Source organism: Tetrahymena thermophila, assembly GCF_000189635.1.
Source record: "Tetrahymena thermophila SB210 genomic scaffold scf_8254652, whole genome shotgun sequence".
In the NCBI taxonomy this organism is placed as follows: Eukaryota; Ciliophora; class Oligohymenophorea; order Hymenostomatida; family Tetrahymenidae; genus Tetrahymena; species Tetrahymena thermophila.
In genome coordinates, this window is record NW_002476420.1 from 410,625 (window position 1) to 433,501 (window position 22,877).

The following is a 22,877-nucleotide window of genomic DNA, read 5'->3' on the forward strand; positions in this document are numbered from 1 at the left end:
AAATAATTTTCTTTCAATTATAATAATAATAAAATAGATTTTTTAAATAAATTATCAAGAATACATATTCTATTTATTATTGAAATTATTAACTTCTTTCCCTAAAAACTTATTCATTTTAAAAATTTTATAAATTAAAACTTCATACTAAAAATCAATATTAGAGCTTATTACTTACTTACTTATTTACTTGAAAGGTTTTCTAAATTATTTACATTTTTTTAAGCTTCTACAAAATGTAAATATTAGTTAGTTAGTTAGAATAATTTATAAAAAATATCTTTGAATTAATCTTACTTTTTTTTTTAATTTAACTTTTACAAAACAAAAAATACAAAAATTAAAAAATAAATTAGTTTTATTCAATTAAAAATATCAAATTCATCATCTTCATCTTTGTAGCGATTTTAAGTTTTAGGTGCTGGTTTTGATACGGGTTTTGAATCAGGAATTTCTTCTTCTTCAATTGGTTAATTAATTACTCTTTAAGTAATTTTCTAAAGCTCAGCAACTATTTATTATGGTGGTAAAGCTACAGTGGGAATGGGCTTGGGTTAATTTTATAAAACATTATTTATTTCTGGCTAAGAATTTCTTCTCACAACAGGATTTGGTGCTTTGAATTATTATTACTGAGGTTATTTCTATGGATTGTTTTGCTAAGATATTGGAACTTTGACTTCATTTTACTATGCTTTTTTAGATTCTTCATCTTCTTCTTCTGGGTCTGAGTCATCAAACTAGAGGTTACCAGTTCTAAGTTCTTCTTCGCTGCTACTACTGCTATCTTTTCTGTTTCTCCTCATTCTTGCCATCATGATCAATCTCCTAACTTCGTCTTCTTCATCCTCTGTAAGAGTACCGGCATTTAATTTATCTAATAATTGCTTTGGTATTAATTTTAAATCGTCTTCTTCAGCAACATTTTCTTCTTCTTCTTCATCACCACCCTTATTTTGATTTTATTTAGCTAATTTTGCTTCTTCTTTTTGCATCATTTCTTTGAAAAAGTCTAAATCTTTTTCCCATAAAGCTATTAAATAAATAAAATAGGGTTAATATGAATTTATTAATTGCATTAAAAAAATTACTTGCAGTATGAAGTTTGATTTCTAATTCTTTGATAATTTCAATTAAGTCATTGCTCATATTTTTAATACGAATTTCTTCTTCTTAGCTAATCTTATTGCTTTCCCATTCCTTTATCTTGTTTTCTTGTTCTTCCTTTTCTTTTTATCTTATGTTTTTCTTAAAAGGAAAGACAGGCTTTTCGTTTTTCTTCAACTTTTCATTTATTTGGTCTATCCTGATTTTAGGAGTAATAACTATCATTATGTCTGTGATTTCTTTTTATCCTTCTTCTAATATTTATACTAATTCCTTTGATAAGCTTAAAATATCGCTATCTTCGAATTTTCCCTTTATGTCTTCATTATTTCTTTTAAATTTCTTTTATTTTTCTTCTATTTCCTCGTCACTACCTTTGTCATTCTCATCATCGTCGCTATAAACTCCCTTTTCTTGCTTTGAATTGAAATACATTTTGAATCCATACTAATCTTCATCTAGCTGGCTCAGCCAGGCATCACTGTTTTTAGAAATTTATAACTAATAAGTATATAAAAGGCTTTAAGTATTGTTTTTTTATAAAGAATTTCAAATTAATTACCTGTTTTCTTTTTCTCTTTTCCAACTAAAGCGATAATTACCCTCTTCATCTATTTCTTTCTCTTCTCTTTCATTCTTCATATTTAGTGGTTCTATCATGTATCCGAAATAGTTTATTCTACATATTTTAAATTTAAATAATATTAAAAAACAAATTCCATTTAATACTTAAAATAAAGAAAAAGCTAATTACTAGTTTTGAATCTTTTTGACCTTTTAATCTTCTTCAGCTCTTTTGATTGTCTCTCCAGCATTTTTGACGAACTCCTCTGTTTGAAATATAAAGAATTTATTATAATTTACAAATATCCTAAAAAATATAATTTGTAGGATTTAATATTAATTAAATTATAAAATAATAAATTACCATCATTGTCTTCACCGTACTCTTCAAAATTTCCTATATCTCTTCTTTTTTGCCTATAAGACCTAGCTTAATTTGCATTCATTTTAATGATATCTTTTGTTTTAGAATATCTAAAGTGAGTATGAATTATTTTTGTGCAATTAATTAGCAAGTAAGTATTGATTAATAAATTATAGACACTAATCTTTACAGCAAATAAATTAATAAATATACAGATTGATTTAGATATAGATAAATAGATTTTTTGATTGAAATTTATATGTATAAATAGATGAAGTAATAGATTTAATGGAGGTTCTAAAAATAAAAAAATAAAAATATCTTTAAGATAACAAAAATAGAAAAATAAATATATCTTTTTAAATCTTTAAATTAATAACAAGACATAAAATTAATCAGTTTGTTTATTCTCTTTGTTCATATTACAGTGATTAAAATTTAGCAATGAGCTAGATTAAATAAATTTTTTTGGAAGTAATCAAATAAAATATCTTTTTTAATATTTATTCTTTCATATTAATTATTATATTTTTCATCATAAAAAATTAATTTAGATTATTCCAATAGCAGAATCTGATTTAACATTTAAGGAAATGTTTTATCCGATTATTTCTTGCTATCGAATGAGGTTTTTTATGTATTATAAATAAAAATTAATTCGCTTAAATACTACTAATAAATTAACATAAACTAAATCTTAAAATAAATAAATAAATGTTTTTTATTACAAATTTAACCTTATTCAAGCTATTAATATTAAATGGAAAAAAATATTTTTTAGTAAAATGATGAAATTCTAAAAATTATCTTAAAAGATTAATTAAATGTAGAGAGAAATAGCTATAAATAAAAATGGAGTTTATAGATAAGTAAAGGCATTTGAGGAAAATCTTTGTTTAAAATTACATGGTTGGGTGGGTAAATATAGGAAGGGAAAGATAAAGGTTGTTTTTATTTGTTAATTAATTTATTTATTTATTTTAGACAATGAGTGAATTATTTATTAATTTTTTAAAAATTAATAAATTGAATATATTTTTTTCTTTGTTTAATAAGATTGATCATTAAACAAACAAGCAAGCAAGTACACTTATTTGATTTATAGACTAACAAACAAACTAACTAACTAACCAACTAATAAATACATCTCTTCAAAACAGAATAAATAAATAAATAAAATATATAAATTCGAGAAGTTTATATAAGGAAAAAGCTATTATAAAAATAAAATTATAACTTGCTGTATTGCTTAGAATTTCAAACTGTATTAAAAACTATTTACTTGCCTTTTTGTTTATTCTTAATGACTAGCGTTGATAAAGAACTTTAGGAAGTTGACTTTGAGAATACAAGCAAATAACTTAAAACAATAATACCAACAACTTCAAATATAATTTAGAGCAGCAATAAAGCTGAATTAGATGATTTGGAAAACAGGGAGGGCTTAGAGCCAAATTTGATTAAAAAGAGGAAAATAAATGATATATAAAATGATTTGAGGAGTAAAGCATAGAATAGAATTAGAGATATAAATCCAGAAAGTATTCTTGAGCACCTAAGAAATATAGCAACTTATGGTGAGAAATGGTATGTTTTTACTGCAAATTAATTTTTTATCTGCTAAATAAAATAAGCATATTTTGTGTTAAGATCTATTTAAATTCATTGTCACTATTAACTAAATACTCTTTCATGCTCAAAAATATCCCTTTTTATAATAGTCAGTTAAACGATGAAAGCGAAAAAGCCTTAGAATAAATCCTCGAATATAAACAAAATGCTCAAGGCTTAGTCATCAATGAAGAGCTTTTTTAGGCGTAATTTACTTTCTTTGGATATTTAAAACTGTATTTTCTATTGCTCAACATATATCATAGCTTTTAATCCTATTATTTATTGAAATGAATACCATTTTATAATAATTCAAATGCTTTTTCACTCTGCATGAGAGTTTTTTTATACAAAATTTAGTCATCAAAAACACATTTTAAAAGTTTTAAGATGATGCTTAATAAAATTTTTATTTAAATTAACAGATCAAAGGAAGGACATGAGCTAACTCCTGCTATTTTCACTAAAAAAACAAATGTTACTGCTCGCATGAGTAAAAATATGCATACTTGGATGATTGGCTTCGAAAATTATCTCAGCATGGTGGCTTAATTGTATTATAAAAAGAATTTTAATATCCGCGAAATTCTAATGATTCCAGGCGAAAACAGAGACACAGTAGTGCAAAACTCTCTTAATCTCTCTTCAAATGGTGAAAAAAAGAAGCGAGGACGCAAAAACACTTCCAAAGCATCCACAAATTAAAAGGAAAACTTCTCTAGCAGCACGAACGATGAATCAAGCAGCAAAAAGCCAGCTTCTGGAAATCAAAATAATTCAAATCATCATGGGAGAAGAGGGCGCCCTTCTGCAAACCAAGAAGAGAAGAAGAACGAATAACAACAATATAATTTTTCTAAAGAAGAGATACAATTATCCATCCTTGACTAGCTAATAAATCCGCTAAAAACTGACTATCCTTTTGGTAATTTTGCTTTTTTATTATTTTATGGTTCCTATTTGACAAAGCCTTACTCCTTTTATAACTACCTAACCTATTCTACTTATATTTGTTAAATAAACAAACAAACAATCAATCAAACAAGCTTTCAATCAATCAATCTATATATATATATATTTATTTATTTTGCTATCAATTTTTTCATCGTTTTCTATTTGCATCAAAAATTTTCAAAATCAAATAGCACTTAATAATAAATTTATAGATTTTCTTAGATAAATATTTTAATAAGAAGCTATTATGTATATCATCTTAACTTTTACCGCGATTCATTCCTTAATCTGCATATTCATAATTACCAAGAATATATTTAACATATTTCTAATCCAAGCTAATTGTAATTCAATGATTATTAAATAGCAAATGCCTCATCATTAAAATTTAACTTGAATGTATCTAAAATAATAAATTAAATCTTTACTTTTTCTATGAAGATACCATTTCTTTCTTTTTCTAATAACCCACTTTGAATCTATAAATATTTTATCCTTATTTTTTTTTTGATTTTAAATATGATATTTAAAAAAAGAACTCTGGAGCCCTAAAGAAATAGCTATCTTTGAGTGCGCTATGTGTAAATTTGGGAAATAATTTGGATTTATCTCTGCATTAGTAAAATTAAATTTAATAGAAAGACTAATTATAATATATAAAAATATATTTACTTATTAGATAGGAACTAAAACACATAGAGATGTATTCGAGTTTTACTTAATGTGGAAAGGGACATCTCATTATAAAATATGGAAAATGCATAAAAATATAGGAAATAGAAATAATCACTCACATTTAATTTGAAAAATTTATCATCGTTACATATTTATATAATTTTGTCAAACTACTTCTTATTCTTTAAAAGTATTATCAAAAAAAAAAAAAACTATAAAACTCTTAATTTTAAGTATCTTTATTCATAAATAAAGCATCAAAATCTAATAAAAAATAAACTTTAAATTTAGAAATTTAAATTAAATTTGAAGGCTTTTATTTTTTAAAATCTTATTAAATATTATTTAAATATGTTTTTAATATTAATAAAGAATAATTAAAAAAATGAATTATCCAAATTGAATATAAAAAAATGCATATTGAATGATTAGTAATAATAAACGACTTTTCAATGATGAGTGAGTTTATAATTCTGCGAGAAAAAATATTTAATGAAAGTAAATATTTGAAATTATTTTAAATAATATTTTTTGAGTAAGCTAGTAAATGTACTCAAAAATATAAATTTAATAGTATTTAAAAGATTAATCTTAGAAATAATACAAGATTAAACGGATGTCTAAAAGCAATAAGTCTTATTAATTTTATTAATCTCCGATGAAATTTTTGATTTAGTACAATGTAGACAGACATAAATATATATATTTACTATTTATTTTTAATAAGAAAGCAAAGTGCGCTGTAAAAATTATTTTTATTTTGTTAAACCGCAAAAAAAAACCTCTATACTTTCTTTCTTGGTAAATAGTATAAGCGAAAAAAAAAAAATACATAAATAAATAAACAAAAAATAAAGATAAAAAATCATAAAATTTAAATACAAATAAAAGATATATTATTTATAGATAGAAAAGTAAATGAACCCTGAATTGCAGTACTACTAATAGCAATAGCGTAATATAAAAGTTGATTCTAAACTAAGCAAATTTAAGGGATAGATTAATAGAATATGCAATTTAGAGTAAATGTGCTCATATCTATTAATCTGTTCCATTAAGTCAGCAATTTTAAAATAGCATTAAGATAGCCTTATTTATCAAATAATAATAATTGTTATTGTTATTAGAATTAGTTGATTAGAATATGGACGATGGAGCATAAAATTAAGTTTTTTCTTACCAGGCTCCATGGATAATTTATGCCTTAGGATTTTCAAATAGACCTGGGTACAATTACCGTATTGGTATTGGTAGTTTCCTAGAAGATGTTGACAACTAGGTAAATTTAAAATCAACAATTTATGTTACTCTTTTGAATTTTAGCGAGATTGTTTTAAAATTATTCTGATCTTAAATGAATGAGAATTGCCTGCTTAATATAAAGTAAAGCAGTTATTTAAATTCTAAAGGTAGATATGAAAGAATAATCAAGCTATTAGTTCAATAAATCTTATGAACACTTATTTTATTTTAAATATTAATTAAATTTATAGATTGAAATCATTTAGTTGAATGAAGAGAAGTAAATGTTTGAAAAAAAATGCAGCTTTGAACATACCTATCCTCCCACAAAACTTATATGGATTCCTGATATTGTAATTATTTGCTTTACCATAATTTATGCTTTATAAATAGATACCTAAAAGCGTTTATTAATCAACGAAAAAATGGTTTTTCGCATAATAGCAAGTAAAAGTTTAGCGAGCAAAAATAAAAGAAAGATAAAATTCTATTGAAAGATAGATAGATAGATTGATAAAAAAGATAGATAAATAAATAAATAAATTTGAGAATAAATATTATGAATAGAAGATAATTAATTAATTCTACTCTTTTACTTAGCTTTATCTAGATTTAAAACTATAGTTTGATCATTTCTACTAAACTCAATTATTTACAGAATTCACTTCTACAAAATAAATAAATAACTCACTTGTTAAAATTTAACTAAATTATCATTTTCAATATTTTAATAGAATGGAGAATATTCTGATATTCTTGCTACATCTGGAGAATATTTAAAAATTTGGGAAGTTAAAAACAATGAAACTGTTGTTTCAAAATGCGACTTAATAAATGTAAAATACTTACTCATTCATTTCTCAACTTAAATTCAGACACATTATCATATGTTCAAATTATAAAACTTAGTCAAATGAATTTTCGGCTCCTTTGACCTCTTTCGATTGGAATATTAAAAACCAAAATTTAATTGGTACAGCATCAATTGATACTACTTGTACAATTTGGGATATAGAAAAGGAAACTGTTTTCACCTAGTTAATTGCACACGATAAAGAAGTATATGATATCAGTTTTTCTCCTGATAAAAATTTGTTTGCTTCAGTTGGAGCTGATGGAAGTGCTCGTTAGTTCGATTTAAGGTAGTTGCAACTTTTGTTTATATTAATCGAACTTATATTGTTTTATTTAAAAAATAGAAACTTAGAACATTCAACTGTTCTCTATGAAACAGAAAATAATATACCTCTTTTAAAATTAGCTTGGAATAGGTAAATACATAAATAAATGAATTTATTTTAATTAAATTGAATTTAAGCTAATGATCTAATTGATGAATTATATATTAAATTAAATTAATTTTAGAAACGATTAACATTATGTAGCTGTTATTGAAATGGATTAAAGTCATGTTACATTGTTAGACACAAGGTATTTTAATTTTTAAAAATTAGTATTTTTTAAAGCTTTTAAAAATTTATTTAAAAAGACAACCATTAACTCCTGTTTGTAAGTTCAATAATCATAAGGATTGTGTAAATGCTCTTGCATGGGCTCCTTAATCTAGGTAATTTAGATAAAATTTCTAATTTAGGATAAAACTAAAGCAAATTACAATTCATAATTGAAATAGGCAAATTTTATAAAAATGAAACTTAAAAAATGAATTAATTTTAGTTTATAATTTATTTATTTATTTTAAAACAAAAAATAAAAAAATTTATTAAATTTAATGTAAAGCTCACACATTTGTACAGTTGGTGACGATTGCCAATCATTAATTTGGGATTTAAGTGAACTACGTCCAGAAATAACAGGTATTTATTGCATAATAATAAATGTTTATTAATCAGCTTATTATTTTTATAGATCCACTATTAGAATACAAAGCAGATGGAGAAATAGCAAATCTTTCTTGGTCTCTGCTTCAAAATGAGTGGCTTGCTATTTGCTTCTAAAATAACTTACAAATATTGAAGGTTTGATTAGAACATTTGTAATACTTAAATAAATAAATAACCATAAAATTAAAAACAACCTATCTACTATAAAAACCAATGAATAAATAAATGATAATAACTTTGCTCAATTTATGCTTAAATTATAAAATACTCTTTCGCTCGCACGCATTCATATTTTATTACTTTCTAAGTGAATGAATGAAAAAAACCTAAAATATTTTAATTTGAAGGAAGTTCATGGATACAAACATAAATAAATACACATATATATACCTACATACATACAATCATACATAAATTTATTTGAATTAATTTTAGTTTTTGAAAATATTAAGCTTAATCAGATAAAACTGTAAATAAATAAATAGATAGATAGATAAAAAATAAATAGATATCTAATATCCTAATAACTAATATAACATATTAGTTATATAGCTAAGCTGAGTCTATGGCAAATAAATCGGCTTAAATTATAGCTTTCAAACAAATAAATATACTTTTTTTAATTTAAAAAGATATTTTAGGGAGTTTTTTACCATAACTAACTTAGTCCTTAACTTAAACAAAATAAATAAATAAAAATATATTAAAAAAATCTATAATTTTAATAAACGTGTTCATATACTTTTATTTTCTCATGTACATTTACAAACTAAGAAATAAATCTGGTTATCGAAATTTTAACTAATATTTTATTTTTTTTAATTCAATTTTTGCTATTAAACAAAACTGTTCTTTATGCTTTCAAGCATCTCCACCTGAATTTTTATCCCACAGATCTTTCGTTTGGAGAAGTACTTCTTTTTTAATTCAAAATAAATTAATAAATAAATAAATAACTGAAAATAAAATAACTTATTACGAAAAGAAGATTGATAAAATCACAATCTTTTGACATCTTTTAATAAATATACCAAGCTAATTATAATCTTATTTCTGAAAATCATTATACCTTAAATAAATATAAGTAAGTATGTATGTATGTAGTTTTAAAATATTAAAATTTTCTTAATTTAAAAAAAAAAAATTATACGAAATATCTATGGTAAAGTTTGTAAGACATTTTAACTTAGGCAACTACTACTCAAAGAATTTAGCTCCTATCACTGTAATTGAGTTATAGCTTAAATAAAAAGTATTTAATTAAATTATAAAACAAACAAAAAATTTTATTGCTTAAAATCTAGATTTAGAGTATTAATATTTTCACATTTTAGGATTTATATCCCGAAACTTTTTATGCCTTCATCTGAAATTCTATTTGATCTGTTCAATCAATCGATCGATATAGTTTTTAAATTTATCAATTAATTTTTTTTATTTAATTTATATTTACGCCAAATTCATATTTAAATATGTAATAAATTTGCATTAAGAAATCCCAATTGCTAACTTTTAGCAACCAATTGTGCTTAAGCAATTAAAGCTTTTTTTAAATTATATTTATTTGACTATTTTTAAAATTCTATTTTATACTATGTGTTCAACTCAAGTCGAGAAATACTTTTAAGTTAAGACAAAGCCATACCTATACCCAAAGCTCCATTTTCACTAATATTGTTAGATCTATACATAAATAAAATTAATCCTTATAATAAATTATTAAGACATAATAAAAAAAATCAGGTTATGAATAAAATATTTAATTTGAACATTAATATCATATTCTAAATAATGCTCATTAAAAAGATCAAAAAATTTTATGAGGAACGTAACTTATAATTTTCAAAAATATATTTCATAGTTATTTTGATAATTGAAGTTTTTGTAAATTTCAAAAAATAATTTAAAGATTTTCCCTGAATAAAACAGTAAATGAAATAATTAATTGATACTATATATCAAGGACAAGGAACTCTATAATTTTACAAAATGATAAGCTTAGAGTAAACTTAGTAACTCCTGCATCACTTATTGAATTATCTCTAATATTATTAAGCAAAAGTAAAATAAATAAAAATAAAAGTCAAATATTTGATTGTTGACTTTAAATATATTTGTAATTCATTTAATTAAGCCATTTTAGCAATACCATATCCTATATTAGATATTCCTTCATCTTCAATTTGGTTTTCACTTCAAAATTAAATTTTAATAGCTTAAAAATAAATAGTTTGAATTAACTTTAAATACTTTAATCTCAAGAACAAGTTTTTAATGTTAATGCAATTCCTTAAAGCTAAACCTATCTTTTAAGCACCAATGTCTTTCATTTAATTATTTCTTTTAAAAAATTTTTTGTATTTAAATTAGATTTCAGATAAATTACACTAAAAAAAGACTTAATTTAGTGAGATTTTTGCAATTTTCGATTGAGAGCAAATCAATTAAATAGCTATCTTTACCAATTTCGTTTTAACTTTGATATAATTAAATAAGCTCTTTAGTGGATTATTTTAATTATAAATTACTTTAAATTTAAAGAGAGTTTATTTAAATTTATCAGACTAGAGATTGATAGCATAATTTAGTTCATACTTTGAGAACTCAATTCATTTTTTCTAAAAATTTAATATATTAAGTTAATTGAAAGATTTTTTATGAGTCATTTTACTATAAACTAAGTTGAAACTATATTAAATTAACACACTAAGCTATGCCTTTGCATAAAGGCATTATGTTGCTATCTCCTATTTTGTTTTAGCTTTTATAAATAAGTATTTTTTTAATAATATTTTTATTATTTTAACTTACTTAAAATCTAAAGATAATTTGTTTATTTATGATTATCCTATGAGACTGAAAAAAAGAATAGCATCTTCTAAGCTTGTTTAATTCCATCTTGATGAAAATATTTTAGAAATAAAATTAATCCATGTTAAATATATATTTTAATTTTCTAAACATTTTATTTTCAAAAATTTTAATTCTTTGATAAATTTATTTATAAAAACTTTGAATTTAAAGAAAGATATTTATTTGAATTATCTATTTATATTTCTACAACTTACTTAAATGATAAGCTAAGAGTTGTTAAATTTTAACAATTTTTAAATCCTTGACCAAGTATTGAGAGTCCATCATATATTTAGTTATTTCTAAAGAAGTTTAATTTATTAATATTCTTTAAAGAATAAATTTTACTGAAGCTAAAGTGTAAAATTATTCAAATTAATGCATTTTTAAATATGCTTGCTAAATTTCTGAAATCCTGATTTCCGTATATCATTTTATCTATTTAAAATATGTTTAGAAATTTAAAAACTAATTAATTAATTAATTTACCTTAATTTTAAAGCTAGGTTTTATAAGATTTTGGAAGAAGATATTCGCTTCATAAGTTAAGATAAACTAGAATCATCTATTTTACAATACCTTTAAAGAACTTTAAAGAATATTACTAATATAAATAGTTTACTTACTATAAATCAATTTAGAGTTGAACTATACTTTTGCATAGTTTTATGCCTTCTCCTAATTTTTCCAAACATTTTTTATCTAGCTATTGTTCTCTAAAGAAAATTAAATTAATTTTTATTTATTTGATTTTTTATAATATTTTTTTATTTTCTTTAACAAATTATCTAAATAAAAATAAATAATCAATTAATTATAAAATTAAAATTAAAAGAATATTTGATTAATAACTTAATAAATTTAATAATTTTAAAAAAATAAAAAATTACGACAGATTTATATTTAGTAGCTATAAATATTAGCCTTCTTTGATGATGCAGAAGAGCTATTCTAAATCTTAACACTTTATATTGCAATTTCTACAAAAAAATTTTATTAATTTTTTTTTTTGCTGTAAATTTGTTATCAATACTGTAAATTAATGGTAATTGAATTTAGGTTTGATAACTCCTAACTTTTTAGCTTTTGTTAAAATAATTAAAATATTTGAGTAGAAACTACAAAATTTATGAATGATGATTTACTTTTTCTAGCTTTTAAATCATTTTATTTGATTTAATATTTAATTATTGCAATATTTACAATTAATTAATATTATTAATGAATAATTACAAAATTAATTTTTATATAAATTTAAGTTAAAAACTCATTTAAAATTTAATAAAATTGCTAGCTTACTTACTTTTTTTTACTAATAATATGAAACAATAAATAAACCAAAATTAGTTTAAAAAGCAAATTTATGTTAATGATTGCTAAAAATATAAATTGAAAATATTTTTATTTTATTTAATTTATTGTGAAAATTAATTTTGAAATTTAATTTGATAAAAATAAATATTCAAATTATTCAGTAAAAATTAAATTATTTTTAAAGATTTTATGAAATGCTTTATTTAATTGAAATTAATTTTTTATGTTAGATATATAAACAAAACATTGAAATATTCTAATTAAAACTATACAATTTCATCAATATCAATTTAAAATTATTTTTTCTTCTTTTCAATTAAATAATTGCCTTTAAATGAGACAAATTTGCTTCAAATATTTCCCACATAATAGAGCAGTTAATTTTTTATTTGGTTTTCTCACTTTCCCCATTAAGGTGGTTGACCCCAAGGAGAAGCCATAGGAGACTTTGGAGCTTCAAATCCTAAATAATAAAATAAAAAATCAATTTTAAATATAAAATAATTAATTATTTATTTATTTAATATTCATAAAAAGAATATTTTTAGATATTTTACCGAATAATTTTTAGATGTTAGTTCTCCAAATGTAAGCAACTTGAACGTAGATGAAAATATAAGCGCAATCAGAGAAATCTTCACCAGAAAGACCTAATAATAAACATTTTTAATTTTAGCATTTAAAATTAGTAATATACCTCTATGGGTTAATCCAGTAATGAAGGAAATAGGAGCGAAAGGGAGCTTGGCGACAATCAATCCTATAACAAATAAATAAATTTGAATTTTGGAATCGTAATATTAAACGATTTACCAGAAAATAATGATCCAATGGTATATAAAGCACCAATCATGAAAATTGCAATAAGGAATGTTGACTTCATCTTGAAAGAGCTCATTTCTTAGTTGAAACGCTTTAATGCAGTATCAATTGTTGCTAATTTTTTATCGTGAGCAGCTTATTGAGAGAAAGTTAGGTAGACTTCTTAAGCTTTGTTCAACTTATTTTGGGAGTTTTCTATATTTTACTTGAGAGTCTTATATTCATCTCTTCTGTAAACAATTAACCAAGTAGCAACTAATATTATAAAAATGAAATTAAATTTATTTATTAAAAGATAAGCTTAAAGTGAGCAATTTTGTAAATTTTTAAGCTTGTTTTGCAATCATTAAATAGTTTAAATTTATTTATTTTTGATTGAAAATGATCATTTCAATCTATTTTCTATGGAAATTTAAACTAAAATTTGCAGCTTTTTGCTTAATGAATAAGAAATATTGTACATTCTGCAATAGATGATGTGGCAATAGCACAAACTACAACTAAAAAGAAATTAACTACGCTAATATCGTGAACGTTTTCAAAAGACATACCTTTTTAATATATTCTATAAATATTTATCTAATTTTTAATTCTTTTAATATTTTTATTTTAAAAAATCAAATCTTTATATCCTTTTAAAAATTAATCAATTCATAATAAATTCATTCACAAGTAAATAATAAGCGAAATATTGTTTGTTTGTTTGTTTGTTTATTTGTTTATTTGTTTTCGCTATGTATCTATTTGTGATTGTATGTATTAAATTATATGAATATCATTTAATTAATTTTAAGAGTATTAACTTATGATATTATAAAATAATAATATATAGATTTCTTCTTTTAATTCACTTATGCGTGTTTGATTGATTGTTTAATTATTACTACTTAGGATTCTTTTCATAAAATTAATATTGTACTCCAAAATTTCAATTATTTATTCTGTTTAACTCACTCTATTTTTTAACACGTCAGTATAATTCAGATATATCTACCATTTTTTTGATATTATTTTTAAATTAATTATTTCATTATTATCTAAAAAATTGTATTTAAAATAATATTTTAATAAAATACAAAAGAATATTTTATATATGAATCAATATCCTTTTGCTAATAATTTTAATTAAAAATTAGAAGAAAAAAAAAAAACTTGCAAACATTTTATAAAAACAAACAATTTTATTTATAAAAGGATTTTTTATTTTAATTTAATTTTTTATTGATCATCAGTTCTAATGTTAGTTGCTGAGATATTTTTATTACATTTATATCTAAAAGTGATCTATTTTTTACATATTGTATTCATAAGCTTAGTCTATTTCGCGTCTCTTTTATGAGTTATAATTGATTAAATATATTAATTAATATAATAATCTTCAAAAATAAATAAATTTCTGATTACTTTTTCCTGAACATATTGCTCTAATGCTTCTTTTAGAGTTATTTAATCTTTATTTGGCAAACTATTTAAATATTATAGAAACTTATCTTTGTCAATAATTTCCTAAGCTTGTGAGTCCATTTTAAATTACTTCTACACTTTTTTAAATTTTGATTGAGAGAAAGTAGATATTATTTTAATTTTTGTTATTCAATTTCAAATTAATATTTGCGCTAAATCTGATTAATTAATTTATTAACTAATTAATAATATCTGCAAATGATAAAGCAATTATTAACAAGCTAATACAAATAAACAGTTAAATTGAAATAAATTAAACTAGAAATAAGTAATTTTTTAAATTAATTTATTAATTAATTAGTGAATAAATATATATGTACAAATAAATATTTTAGCTAGCTATTTAATTTATGTTTTTACAAATTTAAAAATAAAATTAAAATTAAATAAATCTTCATGCAAAAGACCATATTTTTATTTCTTCATTTCTCGATCCTGTATAAATCTTTTTGTTAACGACATCAATATCCATTGCCCAAACTACATCAGTGTGTCCTTTCATAGAAAATCTTAGAGATTACTAATCGAAAACATTCCAAATGTTTACAATATTGTCATTGCCTGAGGAAACAAATATATTTGAAAGCTATGATATGTTGGAGATTTAATTACTATTGCTACATAGTTTGGAGTAAAAAGATGCAGTCTTAGAAACTGCATCTCTATGTCCGAAAATCGTTTTTAAATTTTTAAACATCCTAACATCCCAAATTTTGATATAGGAATCATGAGATCCTGTAAGGAAAGTGTATTCACTCAGTTAAGATATACTATTAATAATTTCATTTGAGTTTTAAACCATATTTGTAGGCTTGTGCTTTCTTAAATCCCACAAGAAAATAAGGCTATCAGTAGAACCACTTAAGAAATATTAATCATTTGGTGACTTAAAGTCACAAAGTACTTGAACAGAAGATGTATGACCAATTAATTTATCAATGCTTTCATAATTAAATTATTCAATAGGAACATTTATAATATTAGAAGTCGAGCATCCACAAAGAATTTTATTACCCTTTAAGATGATAGACTGAATATTCTTTTCATGGGGATCTATTTTCCCTAATTTTAGATATTTTTTATTCGCTTTATTTCTATTTGATGAGACTGCACTGTTATCTAAAGTTTAAGTTAGATTAGCTGATTTAGACATTTCTTTTTCAAAATCTTTTTTATCCTCTAAAAGCAGAGCTGACTTAGAAATATCTTCTTCATTATTTGACAATTAACAATCGTCTCTCTCTATATTAATATCTAGTTGATATATTTCTAATGAGTAGTTGAAGTGAGAACATACCAATAAATTTTAATACTCTTTAAATGCTGCTGCTGAAATTCCTCCATTATAAGTGTTAATCTCAATAACAGGTTAACTTTTTTATAAATTCCAAGCTTTTATTGTGCCATCCCAGCCTGTAGAAATTAACTAAACTTGCTCAATATTTTCCATAGAGCTAGGATTTTAAATTGAACTATTTGGCAGTTTTAATGCTTCTTGTTGATGTTAAGACACTGAAATTACTGAAGAAATTGGATTTAAATGAGCAAATATTGACTATTCTAATTAAATTTAAGTAATTGTGTCTTCGTAAATAGAGTTAAAGTTCACTTTTGGTGGTTGTAATTCGTAATCCAAAGACAAATTATCCATTTTGGCAGGAAAAGCATTTAAAGAAAGCTTATTAAATATTTATTGCAAATCTATTTGTATGTTTTCAAAGTTATTGCGAATAGAATCAGTATTTATAAGATTTAATTGTTACTTTTCTTAAAGATCCTCACAAATTTTTTCTAAATGTGGAATTTTATGAATGATGCTATACTAAACACTTTTTAAGCCTTAAGTGATAGTGTAGTTGTCAAATGTTTAATTATTAGAATAATTATTTAGAGAATCATTTAATCTATTAATATGTTTTTTTATATTGTATGTATCATCACTTATTTCTTGTAGTAGCTTTGAAAATATCTTACGAAATTTTTCACTGAAAAGAGAAACTCCGTTTAGAACATTTTGCTAGCAATTATCAAGATAGCTTAAAAAAGATTTTTATACCTCAGCAAAGCATTCCTCTACAATTTAATTTGCATTGTTCTTTTAATTTGTTACTTTTTCGTTCAATAAAATAATTTTTTTTCTCATATTTTGTAGTCTCTCAATGTTAGACTAAATTTGTTCACTTTCCAAACTGCTAAATTAAGATATATCGATGCTTGAGATATGTTTTTTTTGTTATTCACATTATTGGCAGAGTAGAACGTCTTAGCAATCTAAATCTAAACAAATTTTCAATATTCTTTTGTTACTATGCTTAGAGCAACTAGGAAATTTTGCTCCCTCAAACATAATTTCTACAAAAATAAACTTATTGCAAATAAATCAAATATTATTAATCAATTATTCAATTCACCTTAATCATCAGATTTTTTTTGCATAATTTTAAGAAAAAATCTTTAATCAAAATATTTAAATTATATAAAGTTTAAATCGTAATATTGAATAGATTTATAAATGTAATGCTTTGATATAATATATTAAATAGATACACTTAAAAACTTTATTTAAATAAATACTATTAATTTTTTAAGATAAAATTTTGGGGGAGGGATAGTATTCATAAAGAAATTAAAATATTTTGGATAAATTGGTTATAATTTCTAAATTGAATTATTTATAATCCTTAATAATTTAATTTCTTTTAAACTAATTCTTTCAATTAAATAGATTAAAAAGGTAAGCAATTAAAAACTATATTGATATATTTTCCATTTATTTTTGAATGAATATATTATTAAAATGAATATGAACATGAAGAATAAAAAATTCATTTTTCAAAGAAAATCTAAAATTAACTAAATGCAATTAATGAATTTATCATATTTTAAAATCATAAAAACTTCACCTAAAAATAGAGTATGCTTGTTTGCTCACATTAAGAAATTATCTTTAATTTTACTTTATATATTCTTTAGTATTTTTTTGTAAAATTTTAGAGGATTAGAAAGATATAATTTATTGTCTTAAATAATTTATTAAACTAGTTAGTTAATAATAATAATGGAAAATTATTATATTTTTATTACAAGAATAAATAAATGATTGTTTTAAACATTTCTTTAGACAATTAAATTGAATTTCTAGAAGAATAAAAGAGTTTATAATTGGATACAATAAAAATTGTAATCAATATAAAAGAAAATACATGTATTTTTAATTTGGTTTGGATTATTTATAAAACAATGAATCAATATATTTATTAAGATAGATAGTATTTTTTTTTGAATTATATATTTTAATTTAATAGGAAAATAAATTTGTTTTTTTATAAAATTAATTGGTTATTTATTTATTTATTTTAATTTGAATTAGTTGGAATTAATTTTTAAATCATATACACTAATTCAATTTATTTTACGCTCAAAAATCTTTTATTGTTTAAATATGTTTTTTATTTCACTAAGCAGCTTGTTCTAAGGTTTAGGGTAATTCTTTTTAATTTATTTCGATGCTTGAATTGTTTTTAGGAGATTTATCTTCGGAAGTAGTGCTGTTGCTTTCATTATCTAATTCGTTCAAAGAAATTTACTTGGAAGCACCATCATTGCTGTTAGTAGGAATTAATTCGGTTTTTTCGCAAATTTTTACGACTTCTTCACGAGAAAGTTTTTCCTTGCCACTCTTTAAGGTATTGCAAGTAGCTACAGCTAAATTGTAAGGAATTCTACAGAATATCAAAGCTGGAGAGCCAGGCTTTAAGTCTTTTATGTATTTAGTAGCAAATTAAAGATTTCTTTAAGCATAAGCTTGCATGTCATCAACAGTCCAGCCCTTGGGATAGAAAGTTACTCCACGTTCAGCGTCTTCGTCCTTATTTCTCAAGATGTTAACGCTTTGTAAACCTCTACCAAATCCTATAGCGAGATCTCTATCAGTTTTAGTGCCATCCCACCAAGCCCAGATGTCGCTAAGCAATAAACCAACTGCTCCTGCTACTGCAAAGGTGTATGCATCTAAATCTCTTTCAGTTTCGCATTTCCAGTTGCGTTCAGCCCAGGTAGCCATTCTGTCAGCCATGCCAGAGGTAGCATCAACAATACGACCACGGATGGAAGCAGGTGAGTACATTATCCATTCTCCAATACGAGCAGAGACTTCAGGAAGACGATCACGGTATTCCTTTTCATTATCATAAGTAGGAGTAAGAGATTCAGCTGTAGATTCTGCGGAATAAGTAGTGCAAACTAAGGAAACTTCACGGAGCATACGAGCCTTAACTTCATTAGGGATATTGGGGTGGTCTTCGATTTCATCGATAGCACGGAGGCACAAGTAAGCAGAAGCAACAGCCTCTTAGACTCCTTGAACAAGCTTGACAATAGGAATATAGAATGTACGTGATGTTTCTTTCAATATATCCATAGGACTCTTGGTGTATTTTTGAACGCTAGCCATTTTTTTTAGATTAATAATTTTGATTTTGTGTGTTTTTTTTTATTAATTTTTTGCTTATTTGTTATTTTTAGATTTTTCTTACAGATAGAAAAATAAATTTTTGATTTGAGTTGTTTTTTTGATTTAATAATATTATTAAAAGAGGAAAGAATCTGCCTCTTTTTAAATTGGTACAGTTTAAGAATATTATTAATATTCCGTCACTTTTTATTTACTTTAAATAAATTATTCAATCTTATGTAGTTGCCACGCAATTTTATTTAATAAAAGCCTTTTTTCAAAATTTCAAATAAATTTAACTATTATTCTTTCTATTGAGTGAATGAGTTAGTTAGCAAGTGCGTACGTACGTAATTTTTTATTTAATAGCCAACCTATTTTCATCTTATTAATAAAAAATCTTATTTATCATCCCTTATTTTTAAAAGCAATTCACCAGATAACCCTTTGCATAAAACTTACTTTTTCAAAAAATACTTTATTTTGTCCTCTTTATTAAAATGATCCTTTAGCAATAAAAAACAAATTTATTACAAACAAGTTTAAAAATTTTTATTTTTAGCAACATTTTTATGAGATGTGAATTGAATTGTAACTGATATAAAAAGAAAGAGAGTTTTTATGAGGAAATATATATAATTTTTCTAGGTTATTAATGTAAATAGCTAAAAAACTAACTAAATTTATTTTATTTTAGACTAAAAGCAATTTAAAATAAATAAATAATCAGCAAAAATAAAATATTTGTATCTAAACATTCGATTTAAGCAAAAAGTGAAAATATATTTGAAATGTTTATTGTGTATCACATGTAAATCTTCACTTTAAATAGTTAGTAATACATTGATTGATTGATAAAAATATACTCTTAAAATACAAAGAATTTATAGAGAAAAAACAAACACGTACATCAAAATTTCCCTCTTAAATTAATTTCAATCTTTTAAAATAGCTCAAATAAAATTTGTGAATAACTTTAATAATATTATTAAAAAGATATCTGATTTATTTATTTATTTATGATTGATTGATTGATTGATTGAAGAAGTGGGGAAATAAATTAATTTGATTAATTGATAAATTAAAATTTTTTCCTTCTCTTAATTTGAATCCAACTATTTTAGATTACACTTAATAATATTATTAAAGGTTTCTCTCAAGCTTTGAAATTCAAAATGAGCCAGAATTAGATTTTAATAATATTATTAAAGCTAAATGTCATAGTCTTTTGTATTGAAATAATTACGTCATATGCATCATTTAAGTTAATGAACCAATTTAATAATATTATAAAAATAAATTACAGTTAGCAACTTATCTTACACATTTTAAAAGCTCAATTTCTTATAAATTAAATCCTATATTTATATTTTCAGCTATCATAATATTGACAATAAAGTTTTCATTGAGCATATCCTGTTTATTTATACTCCTTTATTTTGTGATAGAATGTGTTCATTATTTTTAAATTTTATTTGATAAGTTAAATGTAAAATTCAACTCATAATTTGTAAATTGTGCTTGAATCAAATTTATTTGTTTTGCTTTCTCTTCCTGTTTAATAATATTATTAACTTTTGAAAAGTTAAGCTGGGAAAGCAAAATTTCTTAATTAAATTGAATAATATTATTAATAGGTCGTTGCATTATATTTATTCATCAAATAGACAGACAGAAAGTATAACATAATCGACTTAACGAGATAAATATTTACTTTCTCCTTATATTATGCATTTATTTTATCAATAACATTTCATTTCAATAATAAAGATAAAAAATAATATTAATCATTCATATTATGTTGATATGATATATCTTTATGACTTTATCCTCTTTGTGTCTTTTATTTATCGTTAGAAAGTCTTTGATAAAAATTTAAATATATTCATCAAAAACCAAAAATTCAAACAAAAATTTGTATATCTCAATATTGATTATTTATTTTTTAAAAATTTACTTGTGAAATGGCAGATTCAGAATCATAAATCCTGTTAAAAGTATATTTATTTCATATAAATTTATTTTATTTTTAAGTTTTGAGCAAAATTTTGTTATACTCTTACTAGATTTTTTTAATTTTTGCTATAATTACATCCATTAATTAGTATTTTATATTATGTTTAGATTTTGTCTGTAGGAGACACTTAAGTTGGAAAATCATGCTTGATAAAGAGATATTGTGAAGAGAGATTTGTCAATAAATATATAACAACTATAGGAGTTGATTATGGTGTGAAAAAAATGGCAGTCATGGGGAAAAAAACTGCAGTAATTATCATTTTTTTGTTTTATCTTTCATTTAATCAATAAATGCAAATTAAGAATTAATATAAAAAATGGTATATTAATTTTGTAAAAGCAATAAAAATAAAAGCTTTTTCTTAAAATATTTCATTAATTGCTAATTTTATTTATCTAAACAACTTTATTATTAAAGGTAAACTTCTTTGATCTCAGTGGAGATGATGATTATGAGGAAATTAGAAACCCTTTCTTTAAAGATGCATAAGGAGTTATATTAGTTTTTGATTTAGAAAATAGAGAATCATTTACTAACTTAATAAAATGGGAAAGAGTTATGAAAGAAAATGGACTTGATTTTGCTCGCTCTGTCATTTTCGTAGTTGGAAACAAATCTGATGTTCGTTCTAAAGTAAACGCATAAATTTATTGTTGCCAAATATTTATATATATATATATTCTCACAATCAAATAGGATGTAGAACAAAGTGAAATCACAGCTTTTGTAAGAAAAAGAGGATGGGAATACTTTTAAACTTCAGCAAACACTGGAGATAATGTTAAAGAAGTAAAAAATTAACAAATCCATAAAAATATTTATCTATTTATTAAAAATTGCTAGTTATTCGAAAAGCTCTTCTAAAAGTGCGTTGATATGTTAGAAACTCAGAAACAAAAATTGAAATGATTGATGATTGTTTACTGTACTAATTAAAAAATAATTAAATATGCATTACATATTAAAGATTAATAGATAAATAAATTAAATTAATTCTAAAATAATTTACATTAGTAATAAATATATATATATATAAATCTATAAAATGTCCTCTTTCTTTCATTCATTCTAAAATTAAATATTAAAATGATTTAAATAATAAAAATATTGAAGAAAGTTAAAATATTTCAAATTTGTTCTTTTTTGGTTGTAAATTTGTTATTATTTGTAATTTTTATGAATCAATTTTTAGCTAATTTAATATAATTTTAATAATTGAAAAACCAATTATTGTGAAATTTACTAATTTATAGATTGATAGTAAACAAATTATAATTTTCCTTTAGGACATATAATAAAAGTGATAATTTAGTATATAAAAATTACATAACTAATATATATTTGATATCTTAATATGTACTCAATTAAGTTTTAAATATTAGAATTATTAATTAACAAGTTAATGAAAATTATTTAAAAAATATTGATAAATAAGGCTCATAATATTTTTTTTAGATAAAAGATAATTCCTATTTTATTTAATAGATAAACATCATACCTATTTTTAAAATCAAAGATATTGCTTACATTTTATAAATATTTAAAAGAGGATTTAATTAAAATCATGAAATTATTACTTAAATTATTAAT

General features: G+C 22.4%; 9 protein-coding genes across 9 annotated transcripts; 4 read left to right on the top strand and 5 right to left on the bottom strand. All coding sequences in view use genetic code 6, as the record gives it.

The window, feature by feature from the left end:
• Window positions 1-277: 277 nt before the first annotated feature.
• On the bottom strand, window positions 278-2,232 carry TTHERM_00382100 (hypothetical protein). The gene is made up of 5 exons (XM_001015494.3): window positions 2,036-2,232; window positions 1,862-1,937; window positions 1,670-1,786; window positions 1,092-1,588; window positions 278-1,033 (listed from the first exon to the last, which is right to left on the bottom strand). The coding sequence occupies exons 1-5, from the start codon at window positions 2,115-2,117 to the stop codon at window positions 363-365; spliced, it is 1,443 nt and encodes a 480-aa protein (XP_001015494.2). The 5' UTR covers window positions 2,118-2,232; the 3' UTR covers window positions 278-362.
• Window positions 2,233-3,338: 1,106 nt separating this feature from the next.
• Window positions 3,339-5,405, top strand: TTHERM_00382110 (MYB DNA-binding protein/transcription factor-like protein, putative; the record flags this gene model as incomplete). Its single annotated transcript, XM_001015495.3, has 5 exons — window positions 3,339-3,622; window positions 3,757-3,852; window positions 4,072-4,571; window positions 5,137-5,219; window positions 5,280-5,405. 5 exons carry the CDS (start codon window positions 3,339-3,341, stop codon window positions 5,403-5,405), a joined length of 1,089 nt encoding a protein of 362 aa, XP_001015495.2.
• Window positions 5,406-6,193: 788 nt separating this feature from the next.
• TTHERM_00382120 (DDB1- and CUL4-associated factor 7) lies at window positions 6,194-8,502 on the top strand (the record flags this gene model as incomplete). The annotated part of the gene is made up of 10 exons (XM_001015496.3): window positions 6,194-6,230; window positions 6,403-6,554; window positions 6,769-6,870; window positions 7,252-7,353; window positions 7,427-7,659; window positions 7,717-7,788; window positions 7,883-7,948; window positions 8,007-8,084; window positions 8,258-8,334; window positions 8,387-8,502. 10 exons carry the CDS (start codon window positions 6,194-6,196, stop codon window positions 8,500-8,502), a joined length of 1,035 nt encoding a protein of 344 aa, XP_001015496.2.
• A 682-nt stretch (window positions 8,503-9,184) lies between these two features.
• On the bottom strand, window positions 9,185-12,485 carry TTHERM_000382129 (kinase domain protein; the record flags this gene model as incomplete). The annotated part of the gene is made up of 20 exons (XM_012797522.1): window positions 9,185-9,278; window positions 9,341-9,430; window positions 9,512-9,601; window positions 9,655-9,744; window positions 9,815-9,904; window positions 9,955-10,044; window positions 10,314-10,403; window positions 10,465-10,554; window positions 10,612-10,701; window positions 10,748-10,837; window positions 10,890-10,979; window positions 11,033-11,122; window positions 11,173-11,259; window positions 11,430-11,516; window positions 11,563-11,652; window positions 11,704-11,793; window positions 11,841-11,930; window positions 12,105-12,194; window positions 12,248-12,297; window positions 12,360-12,485. 20 exons carry the CDS (start codon window positions 12,483-12,485, stop codon window positions 9,185-9,187), a joined length of 1,794 nt encoding a protein of 597 aa, XP_012652976.1.
• Window positions 12,486-12,926: 441 nt separating this feature from the next.
• TTHERM_00382130 (integral membrane protein) lies at window positions 12,927-13,899 on the bottom strand (the record flags this gene model as incomplete). Its single annotated transcript, XM_001015497.2, has 5 exons — window positions 12,927-12,991; window positions 13,086-13,178; window positions 13,226-13,288; window positions 13,342-13,605; window positions 13,812-13,899. 5 exons carry the CDS (start codon window positions 13,897-13,899, stop codon window positions 12,927-12,929), a joined length of 573 nt encoding a protein of 190 aa, XP_001015497.2.
• Window positions 13,900-14,448: 549 nt separating this feature from the next.
• Window positions 14,449-15,212, bottom strand: TTHERM_000382148 (hypothetical protein; the record flags this gene model as incomplete). Its single annotated transcript, XM_012797523.1, has 2 exons — window positions 14,449-14,680; window positions 14,755-15,212. 2 exons carry the CDS (start codon window positions 15,210-15,212, stop codon window positions 14,449-14,451), a joined length of 690 nt encoding a protein of 229 aa, XP_012652977.1.
• Window positions 15,213-16,134: 922 nt separating this feature from the next.
• TTHERM_000382149 (hypothetical protein) lies at window positions 16,135-16,629 on the top strand (the record flags this gene model as incomplete). The annotated part of the gene is made up of 1 exon (XM_012797524.1): window positions 16,135-16,629. The coding sequence occupies one exon, from the start codon at window positions 16,135-16,137 to the stop codon at window positions 16,627-16,629; it is 495 nt and encodes a 164-aa protein (XP_012652978.1).
• Window positions 16,630-18,268: 1,639 nt separating this feature from the next.
• On the bottom strand, window positions 18,269-19,267 carry TTHERM_00382150 (squalene/phytoene synthase; the record flags this gene model as incomplete). Its single annotated transcript, XM_001015499.3, has 1 exon — window positions 18,269-19,267. One exon carries the CDS (start codon window positions 19,265-19,267, stop codon window positions 18,269-18,271), a length of 999 nt encoding a protein of 332 aa, XP_001015499.1.
• A 1,964-nt stretch (window positions 19,268-21,231) lies between these two features.
• TTHERM_00382160 (small guanosine triphosphatase family Ras-related in brain (Rab) family protein) lies at window positions 21,232-22,196 on the top strand (the record flags this gene model as incomplete). The annotated part of the gene is made up of 5 exons (XM_001015500.2): window positions 21,232-21,264; window positions 21,392-21,535; window positions 21,705-21,920; window positions 21,984-22,076; window positions 22,131-22,196. The coding sequence occupies 5 exons, from the start codon at window positions 21,232-21,234 to the stop codon at window positions 22,194-22,196; spliced, it is 552 nt and encodes a 183-aa protein (XP_001015500.2).
• Window positions 22,197-22,877: the final 681 nt, after the last annotated feature.